This window comes from Notolepis coatsorum (assembly GCF_963971535.1).
Source record: "Notolepis coatsorum genome assembly, chromosome: 5".
Classification (NCBI taxonomy): Eukaryota; Metazoa; Chordata; class Actinopteri; order Aulopiformes; family Paralepididae; genus Notolepis; species Notolepis coatsorum.
Genome location: NC_140169.1, coordinates 59880442 through 59899848, shown reverse-complemented (window position 1 = coordinate 59899848; position 19407 = coordinate 59880442). Strand labels below are relative to the sequence as shown.

The following is a 19407-nucleotide window of genomic DNA, read 5'->3' as shown; positions in this document are numbered from 1 at the left end:
TTATATTCGACTAAGAGGTTGGCCAGTCGACTACGGCTCCTTTCGACAGATTAGTCGACTCATCGACTGATAGGGGTCAGCCCTAGTCAGGTCATTAGTGAACACTGTACAGTCAGGTCATTAGTGAACACTGGTCTACAGTCAGGTCATTAGTGAACACTGTAGTCAGGTCATTAGTGAACACTGTACAGTCAGGTCATTAGTGAACACTGGTCTACAGTCAGGCCATTAGTGAACACTCTACAGTCAGGTCATTAGTGAACACTGGTCTACAGTCAGGTCATTAGTGAACACTCTACAGTCAGGTCATTAGTGAACACTCTACAGTCAGGTCATTAGTGAACACTGTACACTGTACAGTCAGGTCATTAGTGAACACTGTACAGTCAGGTCATTAGTGAACACTGGTCTACAGTCAGGTCATTAGTGAACACTCTACAGTCAGGTCATTAGTGAACACTGTACAGTCAGGTCATTAGTGAACACTGTACAGTCAGGTCATTAGTGAACACTGGTCTACAGTCAGGTCATTAGTGAACACTCTACAGTCAGGTCATTAGTGAACACTGTACAGTCAGGTCATTAGTGAACACTGTACAGTCAGGTCATTAGTGAACACTGTACAGTCAGGTCATTAGTGAACACTCTACAGTCAGGTCATTAGTGAACACTGTACAGTCAGGTCATTAGTGAACACTGGTCTACAGTCAGGTCATTAGTGAACACTCTACAGGCAGGTCATTAGTGAACACTGTACAGTCAGGTCATTAGTGAGCACTGTACAGTCAGGTCATTAGTGAACACTACAGTCAGGTCATTAGTGAACACTCTACAGTCAGGTCATTAGTGAACACTCTACAGTCAGGTCATTAGTGAACACTGGTCTACAGTCAGGTCATTAGTGAACACTGTACAGTCAGGTCATTAGTGAACACTGTACAGTCAGGTCATTAGTGAACACTCTACAGTCAGGTCATTAGTGAACACTGGTCTACAGTCAGGTCATTAGTGAACACTGTACAGTCAGGTCATTAGTGAACACTGTACAGTCAGGTCATTAGTGAACACTGTACAGTCAGGTCATTAGTGAACACTGTACAGTCAGGTCATTAGTGAACACTCTACAGTCAGGTCATTAGTGAACACTGGTCTACAGTCAGGTCATTAGTGAACACTGTACAGTCAGGTCATTAGTGAACACTGTACAGTCAGGTCATTAGTGAACACTGTACAGTCAGGTCATTAGTGAACACTGTACAGTCAGGTCATTAGTGAACACTGTACAGTCAGGTCATTAGTGAACACTCTACAGTCAGGTCATTAGTGAACACTGGTCTACAGTCAGGTCATTAGTGAACACTGTACAGTCAGGTCATTAGTGAACACTCTACAGTCAGGTCATTAGTGAACACTGGTCTACAGTCAGGTCATTAGTGAACACTGGTCTACAGTCAGGTCATTAGTGAACACTGGTCTACAGTCAGGTCATTAGTGAACACTCTACAGTCAGGTCATTAGTGAACACTGGTCTACAGTCAGGTTATTAGTGAACACTCTACAGTCAGGTCATTAGTGAACACTGTACAGTCAGGTCATTAGTGAACACTGTACAGTCAGGTCATTAGTGAACACTAGTCTACCGTCAGGTCATTAGTGAACACTCTACAGTCAGGTCATTAGTGAACACTGTACAGGCAGGTCATTAGTGAACACTGTACAGTCAGGTCATTAGTGAACACTGTACAGTCAGGTCATTAGTGAACACTCTACAGTCAGGTCATTAGTGAACACTGTACAGTCAGGTCATTAGTGAACACTGTACAGTCAGGTCATTAGTGAACACTGGTCTACAGTCAGGTCATTAGTGAACACTCTACAGTCAGGTCATTAGTGAACACTGTACAGTCAGGTCATTAGTGAGCACTGTAGTCAGGTCATTAGTGAACACTACAGTCAGGTCATTAGTGAACACTCTACAGTCAGGTCATTAGTGAACACTCTACAGTCAGGTCATTAGTGAACACTGGTCTACAGTCAGGTCATTAGTGAACACTGTACAGTCAGGTCATTAGTGAACACTCTACAGTCAGGTCATTAGTGAACACTCTACAGTCAGGTCATTAGTGAACACTGTACAGTCAGGTCATTAGTGAACACTGGTCTACAGTCAGGTCATTAGTGAACACTCTACAGGCAGGTCATTAGTGAACACTGTACAGTCAGGTCATTAGTGAACACTGTACAGTCAGGTCATTAGTGAACACTGTACAGTCAGGTCATTAGTGAACACTGTACAGTCAGGTCATTAGTGAACACTGTACAGTCAGGTCATTAGTGAACACTGGTCTACAGTCAGGTCATTAGTGAACACTGTACAGTCAGGTCATTAGTGAACACTCTACAGTCAGGTCATTAGTGAACACTGGTCTACAGTCAGGTCATTAGTGAACACTGGTCTACAGTCAGGTCATTAGTGAACACTATACAGTCAGGTCATTAGTGAACACTCTACAGTCAGGTCATTAGTGAACACTGGTCTACAGTCAGGTCATTAGTGAACACTCTACAGTCAGGTCATTAGTGAACAATGTACAGTCAGGTCATTAGTGAACACTCTACAGTCAGGTCATTAGTGAACACTCTACAGTCAGGTCATTAGTGAACACTGGTCTACAGGCAGGTCATTAGTGAACACTGTACAGTCAGGTCATTAGTGAACACTCTACAGTCAGGCCATTAGTGAACACTGGTCTACAGTCAGGTCATTAGTGAACACTGGTCTACAGTCAGGTCATTAGTGAACACTTGTGAAGGATCAGATTAAACCGAATATATATATTTATTTATGGATATATATTTAATAGTATTTGTATATCGTTTGATATCCCTTGTATATTCTTTGTACATATACACTGAATATCCCTTTAGTCTACTACAGCCCATAATAGTTCATTCTCTCATTGGACAAGAACCTGGCGCCAGCAGACAGGCCCCTTGAGTCAAGTTCAATAGTGCCGACGAACATGTCCCAACTAGCCCCGGTTCCGCGTAGGAATACGGCTACCGAAATACGAATGGTACTATTTGTTCACCGTGCATATAAATAGGGCGCAAGTAAAGTAGAACTTTCTTTTAGTCCATTAGTCCTTTACCCTCCAACCTAGTAACAGACGTGAAGCCTCACCCACGACCCACGTGTGGTGCAGTATGGCCTATTTTGGCCCCAGAATAGGCATTGAGACCTCGTGTAAATTCATAGCTGAATTGTCATAGTTTGGCACTGTACCGTCGAGTGGGACGTATTTCTATTAAGTAATAATAGTCTATTATGTATGGTGCATCGTTCGGTTAGAGTTCTAAAGTGAGCAGCACCCCCATCGTTTCCTCGCGTTATCTAGAGTCTTAACCAGGCTGGGCAGACCACGCGTGGTGCTTTCATCCGAGGAGTTCTGGGCGAGGACGAGTGGACCTGCACATTGGATTACCTACCCGGACGACTGCTGAGCCTATACGGCATGGAATATCTATTTGCTTTGGGTGCTTTGATTTGTGGAGCGGATAACAGCCAACGCCAGTGAGTGTTGGAATTACCCCCGAGAGGAGCCCAGGTGAGACGGCGCTCAACCCAGACCGAGGCCGCCTCGCTTCTCCTTCGTTGTGGACCTACAGCTACCGTCTACAAGAGGGCCCAAGTGTATTCATCTGTGGATCAAGATCCTGCGGGCACTGTTTTCTGTACCTGAATTCTCCCCAGGAATCGTTGGCCAGATGGGATGCAGCTGACGGCTCTCCAAACCCCCCCCCCCCCCCCCCTTACTGACTTACAACCAGCAGGACCCCTTTAGTATCCCGCTATAATCCTTAAGTACCATCGCTATAGTTTCCCTAAAGAACCAGGTTGTATACTTGCTTCCTGCGTAACCAGAGATTGGACATTCAGTGTTGATTTGCCTACGAATACTCATTTGCCTTACAAGTGCATTCAAATCATAAATGTAATTAAGTGAATGTTGTATATACCTTTTGCTATATTAAACCTTCGACTGTTATATTTGTGTGGACCTGGTTTCATATGTGGGAAAGTGTTCATCATACTTAGATATCGTGTACTGGATGGCCAGAAGTTAAAGTACATCAAGCGGTAGTGGTTTAATGATACCATACTTATCAATACAGTCAGGGAATTGTACCCCTCAGTTACAATTGGTCCTTCGAGCCGGATGGTAACTAGTGTAATATTAATATAGTGTTATTAATATTGAAATGGCCTATGATGAACACTCCACGAAACGGTCCTCCTAACGTAGAACGCCCGCGGCGCAGACGACAGACACCTCAGTACTTAGAGGATTACGCTGTCAGTCAACTACCTAGCCTTCTACAGACGGTAAACGCGGTAAAAGTAGAAAGTAAAATTATGTCTGACCTTAACGACCAGGTTACCCCAACCACAGAGGCCCTAGTGGGTTCTAATGTAACTGACCAAGCTCACGGTGGGAACCAGGAGGGAACAGACATGCCTTTACCCCCCGCCAATACCGAAGAAGTAGTCCCCGACCAGCTCCGGGAGGAAGACAACCCTCCAGAGGTGGAACCCTGCACGGAACAAGATGAGGAGAGCGCCGAGGAGATAGAGCTCCAGGACTCCCCAACGAGGACAGCCAGGAGCGGCTCACCTCTACAAGCGTCTTCCCCCAGCGAGGCGGAGAGGATGCTGTCACAGGCGTTCCTCGTCAGCCTGACAGCCTCTACCGAACGCGATCGACTCCAGGGTGAACGCGATCGACTTCAGGGTGAACGCGATCGACTCCAAACACAGCAACGGAGCGAAGAAGAGCACATACGCCTGGAGATGAGACGCCTTCAGACGGAAGAGAATATGGCAAGAGACCGGTCCAACACCCAGCGCGCCGCTGACGGTGCCCAAAGAGAAGCAGAGCGCGACATCGCTCTCATCCAGCGCGAAGCCGAGCGCGACAGACTACAAGCCGAGCGTGACAGACTACAAGCGCAGCTAATGGAGCAGCTGATCACCAAGGCAACACCCTCTCCCTCCGCCAGGGGTTCAAGGGCCTCGTCGAGACAACAGTCAAGGGCAGCATCCCCTAACCGACCAAGCGACCCTGAACTTGACCACCAGAGAGAGCCTATACCCCCCGCAGACCCCCTTCCCCGACCGGTCCAAGCGAGACCCAGCTACAAGGAAGGAGCAGCATACACTGCGGAGAGGCTAAATAAACGACTACAGGATCTAGAGGACCTGACAGAAGAAGAAGAGGGAGAGGAGGAGAACCAAGCCCGACGACAGCACAGTACTCCACCGGACCAGGAGGTCCAGTACAGCCCAGGCTATACCCCCGCGGCGCTACGCTACAGACCCCCGACTCTATTCACGGGTGAGCATGACGCACGACCAGCCCCGAGGAACAGCACCTGGACCAGCGGGCCATGGTACCCTGCCGGTACCAGCCCACAGAGAGGCGCAAGAGGAGACTCGCCTAGGAGGCCTCTCTCCCAACGCTCACCGATGTGCCAGCCATCCACGGCGTCATACATTGGCACACCGACGTTTCCAGACTTCACCCATGAGAATCGAGCACAGTACACGGAGCTCCGGATGTGCTTAGAGACAATGATGGTGGATGTCGTTGACGAACGCCACAAGTATGCAATACTACTGAAGCACCTGAAAGTACCCCGAGCGCACAATATAGCGCTAGCCTATGCCACCTCTACGACCCCATACACCGCGGCTCTAGCAGCGCTGGACCAGAGATATGGACGTATATGGGATTACGTAATCCAAGAGATAAGGCATATAGACCGCCTACCCCCAGCAACAGACAATCGCTCACTAGACGACCTGTCTATAAAAGTGCAGTCCCTGGTAGGGATGCTGGGAGCGCAACGAGAAAAGGGTATGCACGAGCTATACGCCAACTCTAACGTCGAGAGGATTTTAGAGAAGCTGCCGCCCGCCAGACAAGAGCGCTTTAGGCGGCAAAGAGACCACCGTGATCCTAACGGTCCCGAACCATCCCTCCTCGATTTAGCCGACTTCCTGACGAGAGAAGTCAGCAGCCTACGCTTGGATACATTCGTGCGGAGCACACCAAGCTCCAGAGAGGGACCTAGGAGAGTAAACGATGGAAGAAGATCAGTGACTGTCATGCACCAATCAGAATCAGTACCGAGCAGTAAGAACCACAGTACCCCCTCGAGAAAAGAGAAGTGGAAGATGGTGTGCCCGTACTGCGAGAAGGAACACTGGCTGTCACAATGTGACCTGTTCAAGAAGATGAATGCAGAAGAAGTGAGTCAATGGATAAAGTCCAACAGGCGCTGTTACCGATGTGCGCGCAGTCACATGGCAGCCGAGTGCCGCCTAAAGAAGAGGTGCAGTCGGTGTGACGGAGCCCACCTAGATGTCCTACACGACAGTAACAGAAGAAAGCCTGCACCTGCACCATCGAGCAGCACAAAGGCAAGTGTCATGTACATTGACCCCGCCAGCAGCAGCGGCGCCCAGGTGCTCTTAAAGGTAGTCCGTGTAACATTGAGCCACCAAGATAAAGTCATGGACACTTACGCCGTCCTTGATGACGGGTCAGAGAAGACCCTTCTCCTCGCATCCGCTGCGGCCCAGCTGGGACTGCGGGGGAGCGAGAACCAGATGACGATTCGGACAATAAGAAGAGATTTAAAGACGATAAAGGGCGAGAATGTCTCCTTCACTATCGCAGCAAGCGGGCAGCCAGAGAGACGGTATAGGATTACAAATGCTTTCACCAGCCAAGAAATAGGACTATCACAGTACACCTACCCCATCGCCAAACTGATGGATAAATATGTGCACCTGCGTCAACTACCTATCCCGCTCATAGACGGCGCCACCCCGACCCTGCTGATAGGCTCCGACCATGCAGACCTCATAGTCCCGATAGACCGGGTCCATACAGGACCCAGAGGCTGTCCTGCAGCAGTCGAGACCCGCCTAGGATGGACATTACAAGGCCCCCTCGCTAAATCTCTCAACCGAACAGCAGCCACTAGCTGCCTCCACTCCAGAGTGACAGAAGAAGACACCACTCTCCTGCAGCATGTCGAGAGGCTATGGACACTAGAGACAATGCCCTTTAAGAACGAAAAGAAAGACATTCGTTCTAAAGAAGACATTTACGCCATAAACCTCCTCGAGCAAGGGACAAAGAGAGTCACAGTCGGCGGAGTGATGAGATACGCAACTCCACTCCTGAGGCGAGAGGGAATGCCCACCTTTCACGCCACGAAAGAAGCTACGGAGCGGTATCTATTGAACACAGAGCGGCGCCTAGCCAAAGACCCCGCTCAAGAGAGTGTGTACCGCGCTGAGATTGAGAAGCTAATCACAGCGAGACACGTAATGAAGATTGACATTAAAGAGGCCGATCAGACGACCGAATCATGGTACGTGCCGCACCACAAGGTCCACCACAACGGCAAGGATCGCATTGTGTTTAACTGCAGCTACCAGATCGGATCCCAGAATCTGAATAAAGAGCTCTTGCCCGGCCCCACACTCGGCCCCTCTCTACTAGGCGTGCTACTACGCTTCCGCCAGGACAAGGTGGCTATCAGCAGGGATATCAAAGGGATGTTCCTGCAGGTGAGACTAGTGGAGGAGGATAAGCCCCTACTGCGGTTCCTATGGAGAGAGAGGATCGGAGATGAGCACCCAGCCATCTACCAATGGGAAGTCCTCCCCTTCGGAACCACATGCAGCCCGTGCTGTGCTACATTTGCACTGCAGAAACACGTCGCAGAGGACCCAGCAGCAGATGAAGAGGTCCGACACAGTGTGAAGAACAGTTTCTACGTGGACAACTGTTTACAAAGCGTTTCGACCCAAGAAGAAGCCGAGGCTCTCCTACTCAAGCTACGCGCCTCCCTGATCAAAGGCGGCTTTGATCTCAGGCAGTGGGCCAGCAGCGACCCGCAAGTATTGCGCAGCCTCTCCCCCGCGGACAAGGCAGCCAGTAGCGAGACCTGGATGGCGACCATCCCAGGAGAAGCCCAAGAAATGACACTAGGACTAGTCTGGCGCTTCAAAACAGACTCGCTCCACTATAGACACAAACCCCTGACCACGGAGCAGGGAAGGTCGACGGCGATACCGACCACCAGACGGAGTGTGTACAGAACACTCGCCAGACAATATGACCCGTTGGGATGTATTCTACCTTACACCACCAGGGCAAAGATGATTGTACGAGCACTATGGGACAAGGACCAGGGCTGGGACGACCCAATACCCGCACACCTTGCCTCCACATGGAGAGAGTGGGAGACGGAACTCCGCTCACTCCCAGGCGTCAACATACGCCGCAGCTACTTCCCACCCACAGTGAGGCCAGAGACATGCAAGATGGATCTACACGTCTTCAGCGACGCCTCCGAAGTAGCCTATGGATCTGTGGCCTACTTGCGTGCCCAAGAGAAGGGAGGAGAGATACACACCGCTTTCATCCTGGCTCGCTCAAGAATAGCCCCACGAAAGCAACAATCTATCCCGCGTCTAGAGCTCTGCGCAGCCCTAGCAGGAGCGCATCTAGCCACGTTAATCCAACGTGAACTCACCATCCCGGTGCAAAGAACAATCTTGTGGTCAGACTCTACGACAGTACTCACATGGATCGAGTCTGATTCATGCAGATACAAGGTCTTCGTGGGAGTCAGAGTCACAGAGATTCAAGAGTTAACAGAAGCAGCGAGCTGGCGGTATGTGGACACCAAACACAACCCAGCTGACGTCATCACCCGGGGAATGTCCCTAGATGACCTCACCCGTCACAACATCTACAGTGACGGACCAGAGTTCCTCAAGCTCCCGGAAGAAGAGTGGCCTACGCCCACCCCACGGGAGGCGAGTAAAGAGGAGGCTGAAAACAAGAAACCTATGTTCTGTGGATTGAGCACAGTCGCCTCCACAGACCCCAACATAGATGATTGCCTCACCCTACAGAGTGCGCAGATAAAGACATTCCTGTGGCACCACCCAGAGATTCAGCCCACCACTGACATTTCAGCAGCTGACTACGAAGAAGCAGAACTTCTTCTACTACAACGAGCCCAGAGAGACTCGTTCCCCGATGAGCTAGACTGTCTACAGGGAGGAAAGCCCGTCCCATCAGACAGCAGACTGCTCCACCTGGCACCCGAGAGTGACGCCCATAATCTCATCAGAGTGGGTGGTCGTCTGCGGAGAGCCCCCGACCTACCGGATGACGTTAAGTACCCGATAGTCTTGAACAGCCGACACAAGGTCACAGAGCTGATCATAAAGAAATACGACGAGGATGTGCACCACGCAGGAGCAGAGAGAGTCTTCGCGGAGATCAGACGTCGCTATTGGATACTTCAAGGGAGAGAAGCAGTGCGACGCTTCCAGCGAACCTGTCTAGACTGCCGAAAGTGGCGCGCGCAGCCCAGCATACCCCGGATGGCTGACCTACCTCCCTGTCGCCTCCGACTCGGCGACAAGCCCTTTCACTCCATAGGCATGGACTGTTTTGGCCCGTTGTATATAAAGAAAGGAAGAGGAACCGAGAAGCGGTGGGGTATTGTATTCAAATGCATGACCACCAGAGCGATACATATCGAACTCCTTCCAACCATGAGCACAGACTCATTCCTTATGGCCTTCCGAAGATTCACATCGCGGAAAGGAAAACCGTCTACATTGTTGTCTGATCACAGGACAAACTTCAAAGGCGGAGAAAGAGAGCTGAGAGAGAGCTTCCAAGCTATGGGCCCAGAACTTAAGACCCACCTCGCTCCATCCCAGATTGACTTCCAGTTTAATCCCCCGAACGCACCCCACTTCGATGGAACCTGGGAACGAGAAGTACGTTCTATAAAGACAGCCCTGTACGCCGTGCTTGGGGCCCAGACTGTGGCGGAAGAAGTCCTAACGACAGTCCTCACGGAGATCGAGGGAGTATTGAACTCCAAGCCCCTCGGTTACGTCTCAAGTGATGTAGCAGATGTCGACCCAGTCACCCCCAACACACTCTTGATGGGGCGGCTGGACCCCGCGCTACCCCAGACAATGTACAGGCCTGAAGAAGCGAACGGCCGAAGAATGTGGAGGTACAGTCAAGTACTGGCTGACAAGTTTTGGAATAGCTTCCTACTCCACTATCTACCGTCTCTACAGACCCGCCAGAAGTGGGTAAAAGAGAGAGACAATTTGACAGAAGGAACAGTCGTCATGATTATCGACCAGTCACTACCCAGAGCTATGTGGCCGGCTGGCCGCGTAAGCAAAGTGATCACCGGTGCCGATGGCAAGGTCCGAGCAGCTGAAGTGCTCGTCCAAGGGCGAACTTACACACGACCCGTGGCGAGGCTAATAGAACTGCCAAGACTCCCAGACACTATCGATGACGACCATGACCCCACGACTTTGTGAGTTGACTGACCCTTACAGCGGACCTTGAGTGGTAGACAGTGCGGTTAATCTGTCTCTGCTTAGCTAATTAGGTGGGACTAATTAGGGAGCGGCTGTTGTGAAGGATCAGATTAAACCGAATATATATATTTATTTATGGATATATATTTAATAGTATTTGTATATCGTTTGATATCCCTTGTATATTCTTTGTACATATACACTGAATATCCCTTTAGTCTACTACAGCCCATAATAGTTCATTCTCTCATTGGACAAGAACCTGGCGCCAGCAGACAGGCCCCTTGAGTCAAGTTCAATAGTGCCGACGAACATGTCCCAACTAGCCCCGGTTCCGCGTAGGAATACGGCTACCGAAATACGAATGGTACTATTTGTTCACCGTGCATATAAATAGGGCGCAAGTAAAGTAGAACTTTCTTTTAGTCCATTAGTCCTTTACCCTCCAACCTAGTAACAGACGTGAAGCCTCACCCACGACCCACGTGTGGTGCAGTATGGCCTATTTTGGCCCCAGAATAGGCATTGAGACCTCGTGTAAATTCATAGCTGAATTGTCATAGTTTGGCACTGTACCGTCGAGTGGGACGTATTTCTATTAAGTAATAATAGTCTATTATGTATGGTGCATCGTTCGGTTAGAGTTCTAAAGTGAGCAGCACCCCCATCGTTTCCTCGCGTTATCTAGAGTCTTAACCAGGCTGGGCAGACCACGCGTGGTGCTTTCATCCGAGGAGTTCTGGGCGAGGACGAGTGGACCTGCACATTGGATTACCTACCCGGACGACTGCTGAGCCTATACGGCATGGAATATCTATTTGCTTTGGGTGCTTTGATTTGTGGAGCGGATAACAGCCAACGCCAGTGAGTGTTGGAATTACCCCCGAGAGGAGCCCAGGTGAGACGGCGCTCAACCCAGACCGAGGCCGCCTCGCTTCTCCTTCGTTGTGGACCTACAGCTACCGTCTACAAGAGGGCCCAAGTGTATTCATCTGTGGATCAAGATCCTGCGGGCACTGTTTTCTGTACCTGAATTCTCCCCAGGAATCGTTGGCCAGATGGGATGCAGCTGACGGCTCTCCAAACCCCCCCCCCCCCTTACTGACTTACAACCAGCAGGACCCCTTTAGTATCCCGCTATAATCCTTAAGTACCATCGCTATAGTTTCCCTAAAGAACCAGGTTGTATACTTGCTTCCTGCGTAACCAGAGATTGGACATTCAGTGTTGATTTGCCTACGAATACTCATTTGCCTTACAAGTGCATTCAAATCATAAATGTAATTAAGTGAATGTTGTATATACCTTTTGCTATATTAAACCTTCGACTGTTATATTTGTGTGGACCTGGTTTCATATGTGGGAAAGTGTTCATCATACTTAGATATCGTGTACTGGATGGCCAGAAGTTAAAGTACATCAAGCGGTAGTGGTTTAATGATACCATACTTATCAATACAGTCAGGGAATTGTACCCCTCAGTTACAAACACTGTACAGTCAGGTCATTAGTGAACACTCTACAGTCAGGTCATTAGTGAACACTGTACAGTCAGGTCATTAGTGAACACTGTACAGTCAGGTCATTAGTGAACACTCTACAGTCAGGTCATTAGTGAACACTGTACAGTCAGGTCATTAGTGAACACGGTACAGTCAGGCCATTAGTGAACACTGGTCTACAGTCAGGTCATTAGTGAACACTCTACAGTCAGGTCATTAGTGAACACTGTACAGTCAGGTCATTAGTGAACACTGGTCTACAGTCAGGTCATTAGTGAACACTCTACAGGCAGGTCATTAGTGAACACTGTACAGTCAGGTCATTAGTGAACACTGTACAGTCAGGTCATTAGTGAACACTCTAGTCAGGTCATTAGTGAACACTGTACAGTCAGGTCATTAGTGAACACTGGTCTACAGTCAGGTCATTAGTGAACACTCTACAGTCAGGTCATTAGTGAACACTGTACAGTCAGGTCATTAGTGAACAATGTACAGTCAGGTCATTAGTGAACACTGTACAGTCAGGTCATTAGTGAACACTCTACAGTCAGGTCATTAGTGAACACTCTACAGTCAGGTCATTAGTGAACACTGTACAGTCAGGTCATTAGTGAACACTCTACAGTCAGGTAATTAGTGAACACTCTACAGCCAGGTCATTAGTGAACACTCTACAGCCAGGTCATTAGTGAACACTGTACAGTCAGGTCATTAGTGAACACTGTACAGTCAGGTCATTAGTGAACACTGTACAGTCAGGTCATTAGTGAACACTCTACAGTCAGGTTTACAGGTAGGGTGTGCACGTGCAGAAACTGCTGTAATTCCTACACGGTTCACCTGATTTGGATTAAAGTGGAGATGAAGCAGTGCGATAAATACATATTCATAGCATCACATTAGTATTTAGATAAGCCACAGAAAAAATCACGTTATAAAAATAAGCAGTTTCTAAGAAAAAACGATTTGTTATGTGCATTTTTGAAGCATTTATCATTATGGCCGTGGCCATTTTGTTGCTGACGTCATGGGGCTTGTTTGGTGTATACACTGCTGGTTAGCTGCCTATAGTGAATGGGTCAGTCAGTAAATAAAATGTTGCCTACAAAACAACGGGACCGCGGTGGTTCTGTTTGTATTGCTCCTGGCTGTTCAAACTAATTTTACCATGTGAGAGAGAGGAAAGTTGGTTAATTTCCACAAACTACCAGTGAAAAAAACAGTGTTGTTGGCATGTTGGCTCAGGCTGGCTGCACTCAGGCGGCGTGATCAGCCTGTTGGACAGGGAATGAAGATCCCCAGAGAACACTTCATTGCCTCGGATTATGTTGTTGGGGGTGGAAGGTTTGTCCAGAAGACCACTAATCAGCTGAAGCCTGATGCGGTTCCCTCGGTCTTCGACAGACAGACCGGCGTTAGCTCTCGGGAGCGATGGCTAGCTAGTTAGCACCAGCCGGGGACCGGCGTTAGCTCTCGGGAGCGATGGCTAGCTAGTTAGCACCAGCCGGGGACCGGCGTTAGCAATCGGGAGCGTCGCGGAGCATTCAGCCTGCTGGCTACCTAGATCCACTTCAACCAGCGTCGCGGAGCATTCAGCCTGCTGGCTACACAGCTTGTCGGTGTGCTAATAGCCTCGGCAAGCTAACGGTAGCTGGCTACACAGCTTGTCGGTGTGCTAATAGCCTCGGCAAGCTAACGGTAGCTGGCTACACAGCTTGTCGGTGTGCTAATAGCCTCGGCAAGCTAACGGTAGCTGGCTACACAGCTTGTCGGTGTGCTGGAGCCTCGGCAAGCTAACGGTAGCTGGCTCCAGGCTATTAGCACATCGACAAGCTGCTGGAGCTCCCGACGCTCGGCTGGTTGAAGTGGATCTAGGTAGCCAGCAGGCTGAATGCTCCGCGACGCTGGTCAGCAACAAAATGGCGGCGCCCATGTTGAAAACAGGGATATTATATTTGATTTTTCAGACAAATAAGATAGATTTCACATTTGATTATAGAACCCTGTCTTACACAAGGTACACAACAAACAAACTAGGATCACATTGTTCACTGCTTCATCTCCACTTTAAAGCTGAAAGGCTGCACTTAAAGCACCTCTTGATTGTTTCATTCCAAGTCCATTGGGGCGTACAGAGACGAAAAATATGAAAAGTCAATCCAAATATTTATGGACCCGACTGTATATCGTTATCTGAAGAAATTCCATATCTGTGGCGCAGTGGGCAAGGCGCTCGCCACTAACGCAGGAGATGCTGGGTTCGAGCCCAGCTCTCTGCGTTGCTACCAGCTTGGCTGGTCGTTCATACTAACACAATTGGCAGTGTTAGGGGTGGGAAGCTGGTGGGTGGGGATCGGACGTTGTGGACAGCGACTCCTACAGGTCGGTTGGTGCGCCTGTACAGCAGAATCAGGAAGTAACGGGGGCAGCGTGAGCCTCCCACGCGTTACTCCTCGCCACTGAGAGATCGCGCTGTTCAGGTGAAAAGATGCGACGGCTGCCTCCTCGTGTACCGGAGGGGACATGTGATACAAGGCTTGGTCCTCACTGCAGCCGACCAGTGGGAGGCATGGCCTAACAGCGTTCGAGACAGGGGAGGGGAGAATTGAAGGGATGATTGGCGAGGCGAAATTGGGATGGGAGTAAAATAGAAAATAAGGAGAAAAAGTGGATTAAAAAAGAAAGAAAAAATAAATAAAATAAAATTCCATATCTTTCATATGACGCCCGTCTCATAGTCCTGCTGTATTGAGTCACAGAGCGTCCTATAGTCCTGCTGTATTGAGTCACAGAGCGTCCTATAGTCCTGCTGTATTGAGTCACAGAGCGTCCTATAGTCCTGCTGTATTGAGTAACAGAGCGTCCTATAGTCCTGCTGTATTGAGTCACAGACAGAGCGTCCTATAGTCCTGCTGTATTGAGTCACAGAGCGTCCTATAGTCCTGCTGTATTGAGTCACAGAGCGTCCTATAGTCCTGCTGTATTGAGTCACAGAGCGTCCTATAGTCCTGCTGTATTGAGTCACAGAGCGTCCTATAGTCCTGCTGTATTGAGTCACAGAGCGTCCTATAGTCCTGCTGTATTGAGTCACAGACAGAGCGTCCTATAGTCCTGCTGTATTGAGTCACAGAGCGTCCTATAGTCCTGCTGTATTGAGTCACAGACAGAGCGTCCTATAGTCCTGCTGTATTGAGTCACAGAGCGTCCTATAGTCCTGCTGTATTGAGTCACAGAGCGTCCTATAGTCCTGCTGTATTGAGTCACAGACAGAGCGTCCTATAGTCCTGCTGTATTGAGTCACAGAGCGTCCTATAGTCCTGCTGTATTGAGTCACAGAGCATCCTATAGTCCTGCTGTATTGAGTCACAGAGCGTCCTATAGTCCTGCTGTATTGAGTCACAGAGCGTCCTATAGTCCTGCTGTATTGAGTCACAGAGCGTCCTATAGTCCTGCTGTATTGAGTCACAGAGCGTCATATAGTCCTGCTGTATTGAGTCACAGAGCGTCCTATAGTCCTGCTGTATTGAGTCACAGAGCGTCCTATAGTCCTGCTGTATTGAGTCACAGAGCGTCCTATAGTCCTGCTGTATTGAGTCACAGAGCGTCCTATAGTCCTGCTGTATTGAGTCACAGAGCGTCCTATAGTCCTGCTGTATTGAGTCACAGAGCGTCCTATAGTCCTGCTGTATTGAGTCACAGAGCGTCCTATAGTCCTGCTGTATTGAGTCACAGACAGAGCGTCCTATAGTCCTGCTGTATTGAGTCACAGAGCGTCCTATAGTCCTGCTGTATTGAGTCACAGAGCGTCCTATAGTCCTGCTGTATTGAGTCACAGAGCGTCCTATAGTCCTGCTGTATTGAGTCACAGACAGAGCGTCCTATAGTCCTGCTGTATTGAGTCACAGAGCGTCCTATAGTCCTGCTGTATTGAGTCACAGACAGAGCGTCCTATAGTCCTGCTGTATTGAGTCACAGAGCGTCCTATAGTCCTGCTGTATTGAGTCACAGAGCGTCCTATAGTCCTGCTGTATTGAGTCACAGAGCGTCCTATAGTCCTGCTGTATTGAGTCACAGAGCGTCCTATAGTCCTGCTGTATTGAGTCACAGAGCGTCCTATAGTCCTGCTGTATTGAGTCACAGAGCGTCCTATAGTCCTGCTGTATTGAGTCACAGAGCGTCCTATAGTCCTGCTGTATTGAGTCACAGACAGAGCGTCCTATAGTCCTGCTGTATTGAGTCACAGACAGAGCGTCCTATAGTCCTGCTGTATTGAGTCACAGAGCGTCCTATAGTCCTGCTGTATTGAGTCACAGAGCGTCCTATAGTCCTGCTGTATTGAGTCACAGACAGAGCGTCCTATAGTCCTGCTGTATTGAGTCACAGACAGAGCGTCCTATAGTCCTGCTGTATTGAGTCACAGAGCGTCCTATAGTCCTGCTGTATTGAGTCACAGAGCGTCCTATAGTCCTGCTGTATTGAGTCACAGAGCGTCCTATAGTCCTGCTGTATTGAGTCACAGAGCGTCCTATAGTCCTGCTGTATTGAGTCACAGAGCGTCCTATAGTCCTGCTGTATTGAGTCACAGAGCGTCCTATAGTCCTGCTGTATTGAGTCACAGAGCGTCCTATAGTCCTGCTGTATTGAGTCACAGACAGAGCGTCCTATAGCCCTGCTGTATTGAGTCACAGAGCGTCCTATAGTCCTGCTGTATTGAGTCACAGAGCGTCCTATAGTCCTGCTGTATTGAGTCACAGAGCGTCCTATAGTCCTGCTGTATTGAGTCACAGAGCGTCCTATAGTCCTGCTGTATTGAGTCACAGAGCGTCCTATAGTCCTGCTGTATTGAGTCACAGAGCGTCCTATAGTCCTGCTGTATTGAGTCACAGAGCGTCCTATAGTCCTGCTGTATTGAGTCACAGAGCATCCTATAGTCCTGCTGTATTGAGTCACAGACAGAGCGTCCTATAGTCCTGCTGTATTGAGTAACAGAGCATCCTATAGTCCTGCTGTATTGAGTCACAGACAGAGCGTCCTATAGTCCTGCTGTATTGAGTCACAGAGCGTCCTATAGTCCTGCTGTATTGAGTCACAGAGCGTCCTATAGTCCTGCTGTATTGAGTCACAGAGCGTCATATAGTCCTGCTGTATTGAGTCACAGAGCGTCCTATAGTCCTGCTGTATTGAGTCACAGAGCGTCATATAGTCCTGCTGTATTGAGTCACAGACAGAGCGTCCTATAGCCCTGCTGTATTGAGTCACAGAGCGTCATATAGTCCTGCTGTATTGAGTCACAGAGCGTCCTATAGTCCTGCTGTATTGAGTCACAGACAGAGCGTCCTATAGTCCTGCTGTATTGAGTCACAGAGCGTCCTATAGTCCTGCTGTATTGAGTCACAGAGCGTCCTATAGTCCTGCTGTATTGAGTCACAGAGCGTCCTATAGTCCTGCTGTATTGAGTCACAGAGCGTCCTATAGTCCTGCTGTATTGAGTCACAGAGCGTCCTATAGTCCTGCTGTATTGAGTCACAGAAGAGTCTTTACTTGGTTGAGATCCCGGATCTCGTTTCCTGCCAGGGAGAAGATGGACAGCTGTGGAGGGAGGTGGGCGGGGACAGAGTGCAGCGTCGTGATGCTGTTGCCATGGAGCAGCAGAGTCTGCAGAAACAAATGACCAGTCGATCAAGGGACAAATAAAACGAACTAACTAACACTGTTAGGTCACTCACCTTTAAGACCAGCAGCCTGGTGAGGTCACTCACCTTTAAGACCAGCAGCCTGGTGAGGTCACTCACCTTTAAGACCAGCAGCCTGGTGAGGTCACTCACCTTTAAGACCAGCAGCCTGGTGAGGTCACTCACCTTTAAGACCAGCAGCCTGGTGAGGTCACTCACCTTTAAGACCAGCAGGCTGGTGAGGTCACTCACCTTTAAGACCAGCAGCCTGGTGAGGTCACTCACCTTTAAGACCAGCAGCCTGGTGAGGTCACTCACCTTTAAGACCAGCAGGCTGGTGAGGTCAGCGATGTTAGATATGTTGTTGTCAGACAGGTCCAGGTGTTGAAGGGCAGCACAGTTACCAAGTTGCTCGATGACCTGAAAGAAAGTGTGCAGTCAATAAAAACCCATGAGCCTCAGTGGCCACATTGTCTGAAGCAAAGGACCACATCACCCATGAGCCTCAGTGGCCACATTGTCTGAACCAAAGGACCACATCACCCATGAGCCTCAGTGGCCACATTGTCTGAACCAAAGGACCACATCACCCATGAGCCTCAGTGGCCACATTGTCTGAACCAAAGGACCACATCACCCATGAGCCTCAGTGGCCACATTGTCTGAACCAAAGGACCACATCACCCATGAGCCTCAGTGGCCACATTGTCTGAACCAAAGGACCACATCACCCATGAGCCTCAGTGGCCACATTGTCTGAACCAAAGGACCACATCACCCATGAGCCTCAGTGGCCACATTGTCTGAACCAAAGGACCACATCAGCCATGAGCCTCAGTGGCCACATTGTCTGAACCAAAGGACCACATCACCCATGAGCCTCAGTGGCCACATTGTCTGAACCAAAGGACCACATCACCCATGAGCCTCAGTGGCCACATTGTCTGAACCAAAGGACCACATCACCCATGAGCCTCAGTGGCCACATTGTCTGAACCAAAGGACCACATCACCCATGAGCCTCAGTGGCCACATTGTCTGAACCAAAGGACCACATCACCCATGAGCCTCAGTGGCCACATTGTCTGAACCAAAGGACCACATCACCCATGAGCCTCAGTGGCCACATTGTCTGAACCAAAGGACCACATCACCCATGCCATGCCAACACTGTGCTGTAGAGGAAACCTGAGCCCAGAATGGAGTGTTTAGACGTAAAAATAGCATACTTAAAGGGGCACTTCACCAAAAAAAAAACCAATGCTGATTTATTTTGCACATAATCTCACACATATCCAAAAACTCTAAACGGTTTTGCACACATTCATTTGGTTCGACAGTTATTGGGTCTCATTCACCAAGGACTTACGACAAAAAGGGCTTTCTCTTAGGGCCATTTGAGACCTTTTCGGGACGATTTTGGGATTCACCAACCGTCCCAATAAAACATATATAATTAATATTATAATATATTGTTTATATTCATGTCTTGCCCGAAAAGGTCTCAAATGGCCCTAAGAGAAAGCCCTTCTTGTCGTAAGTCCGTTGGAGAATGAGACCCATTGATAGTAAATGGGTGTCCACCACATCGGGGACATTGAATCCTTTTGTTGTGTTAATTACAGCTCCATGAAATGATGTAGAGGAAGAAATTGCAATACCTTGTTTTACACAGACTGCTACCATATAATTCAACAGGCAGGCAGAAAAGTGGCCATTTGTTTACTTGAACATGAGGACTGCATACTTTTTTTTGCAAAGCTTAGCTTTATACTTTATA

At 49.0% G+C, this 19407-nt stretch overlaps 1 protein-coding gene across 1 annotated transcript in view; it reads right to left on the bottom strand.

Moving 5' to 3' along the window:
• cep97 (centrosomal protein 97) overlaps window positions 1–19407 on the bottom strand; it is a gene marked incomplete at its 3' end in the record, with an annotated part of 281714 nt that overhangs the window by 234507 nt on the left and 27800 nt on the right. The window contains 2 exon segments of the mRNA XM_084314132.1: window positions 17497–17610; window positions 17946–18047. Of these exon segments, the coding sequence (XP_084170258.1) occupies window positions 17497–17610; window positions 17946–18047 (216 nt within the window).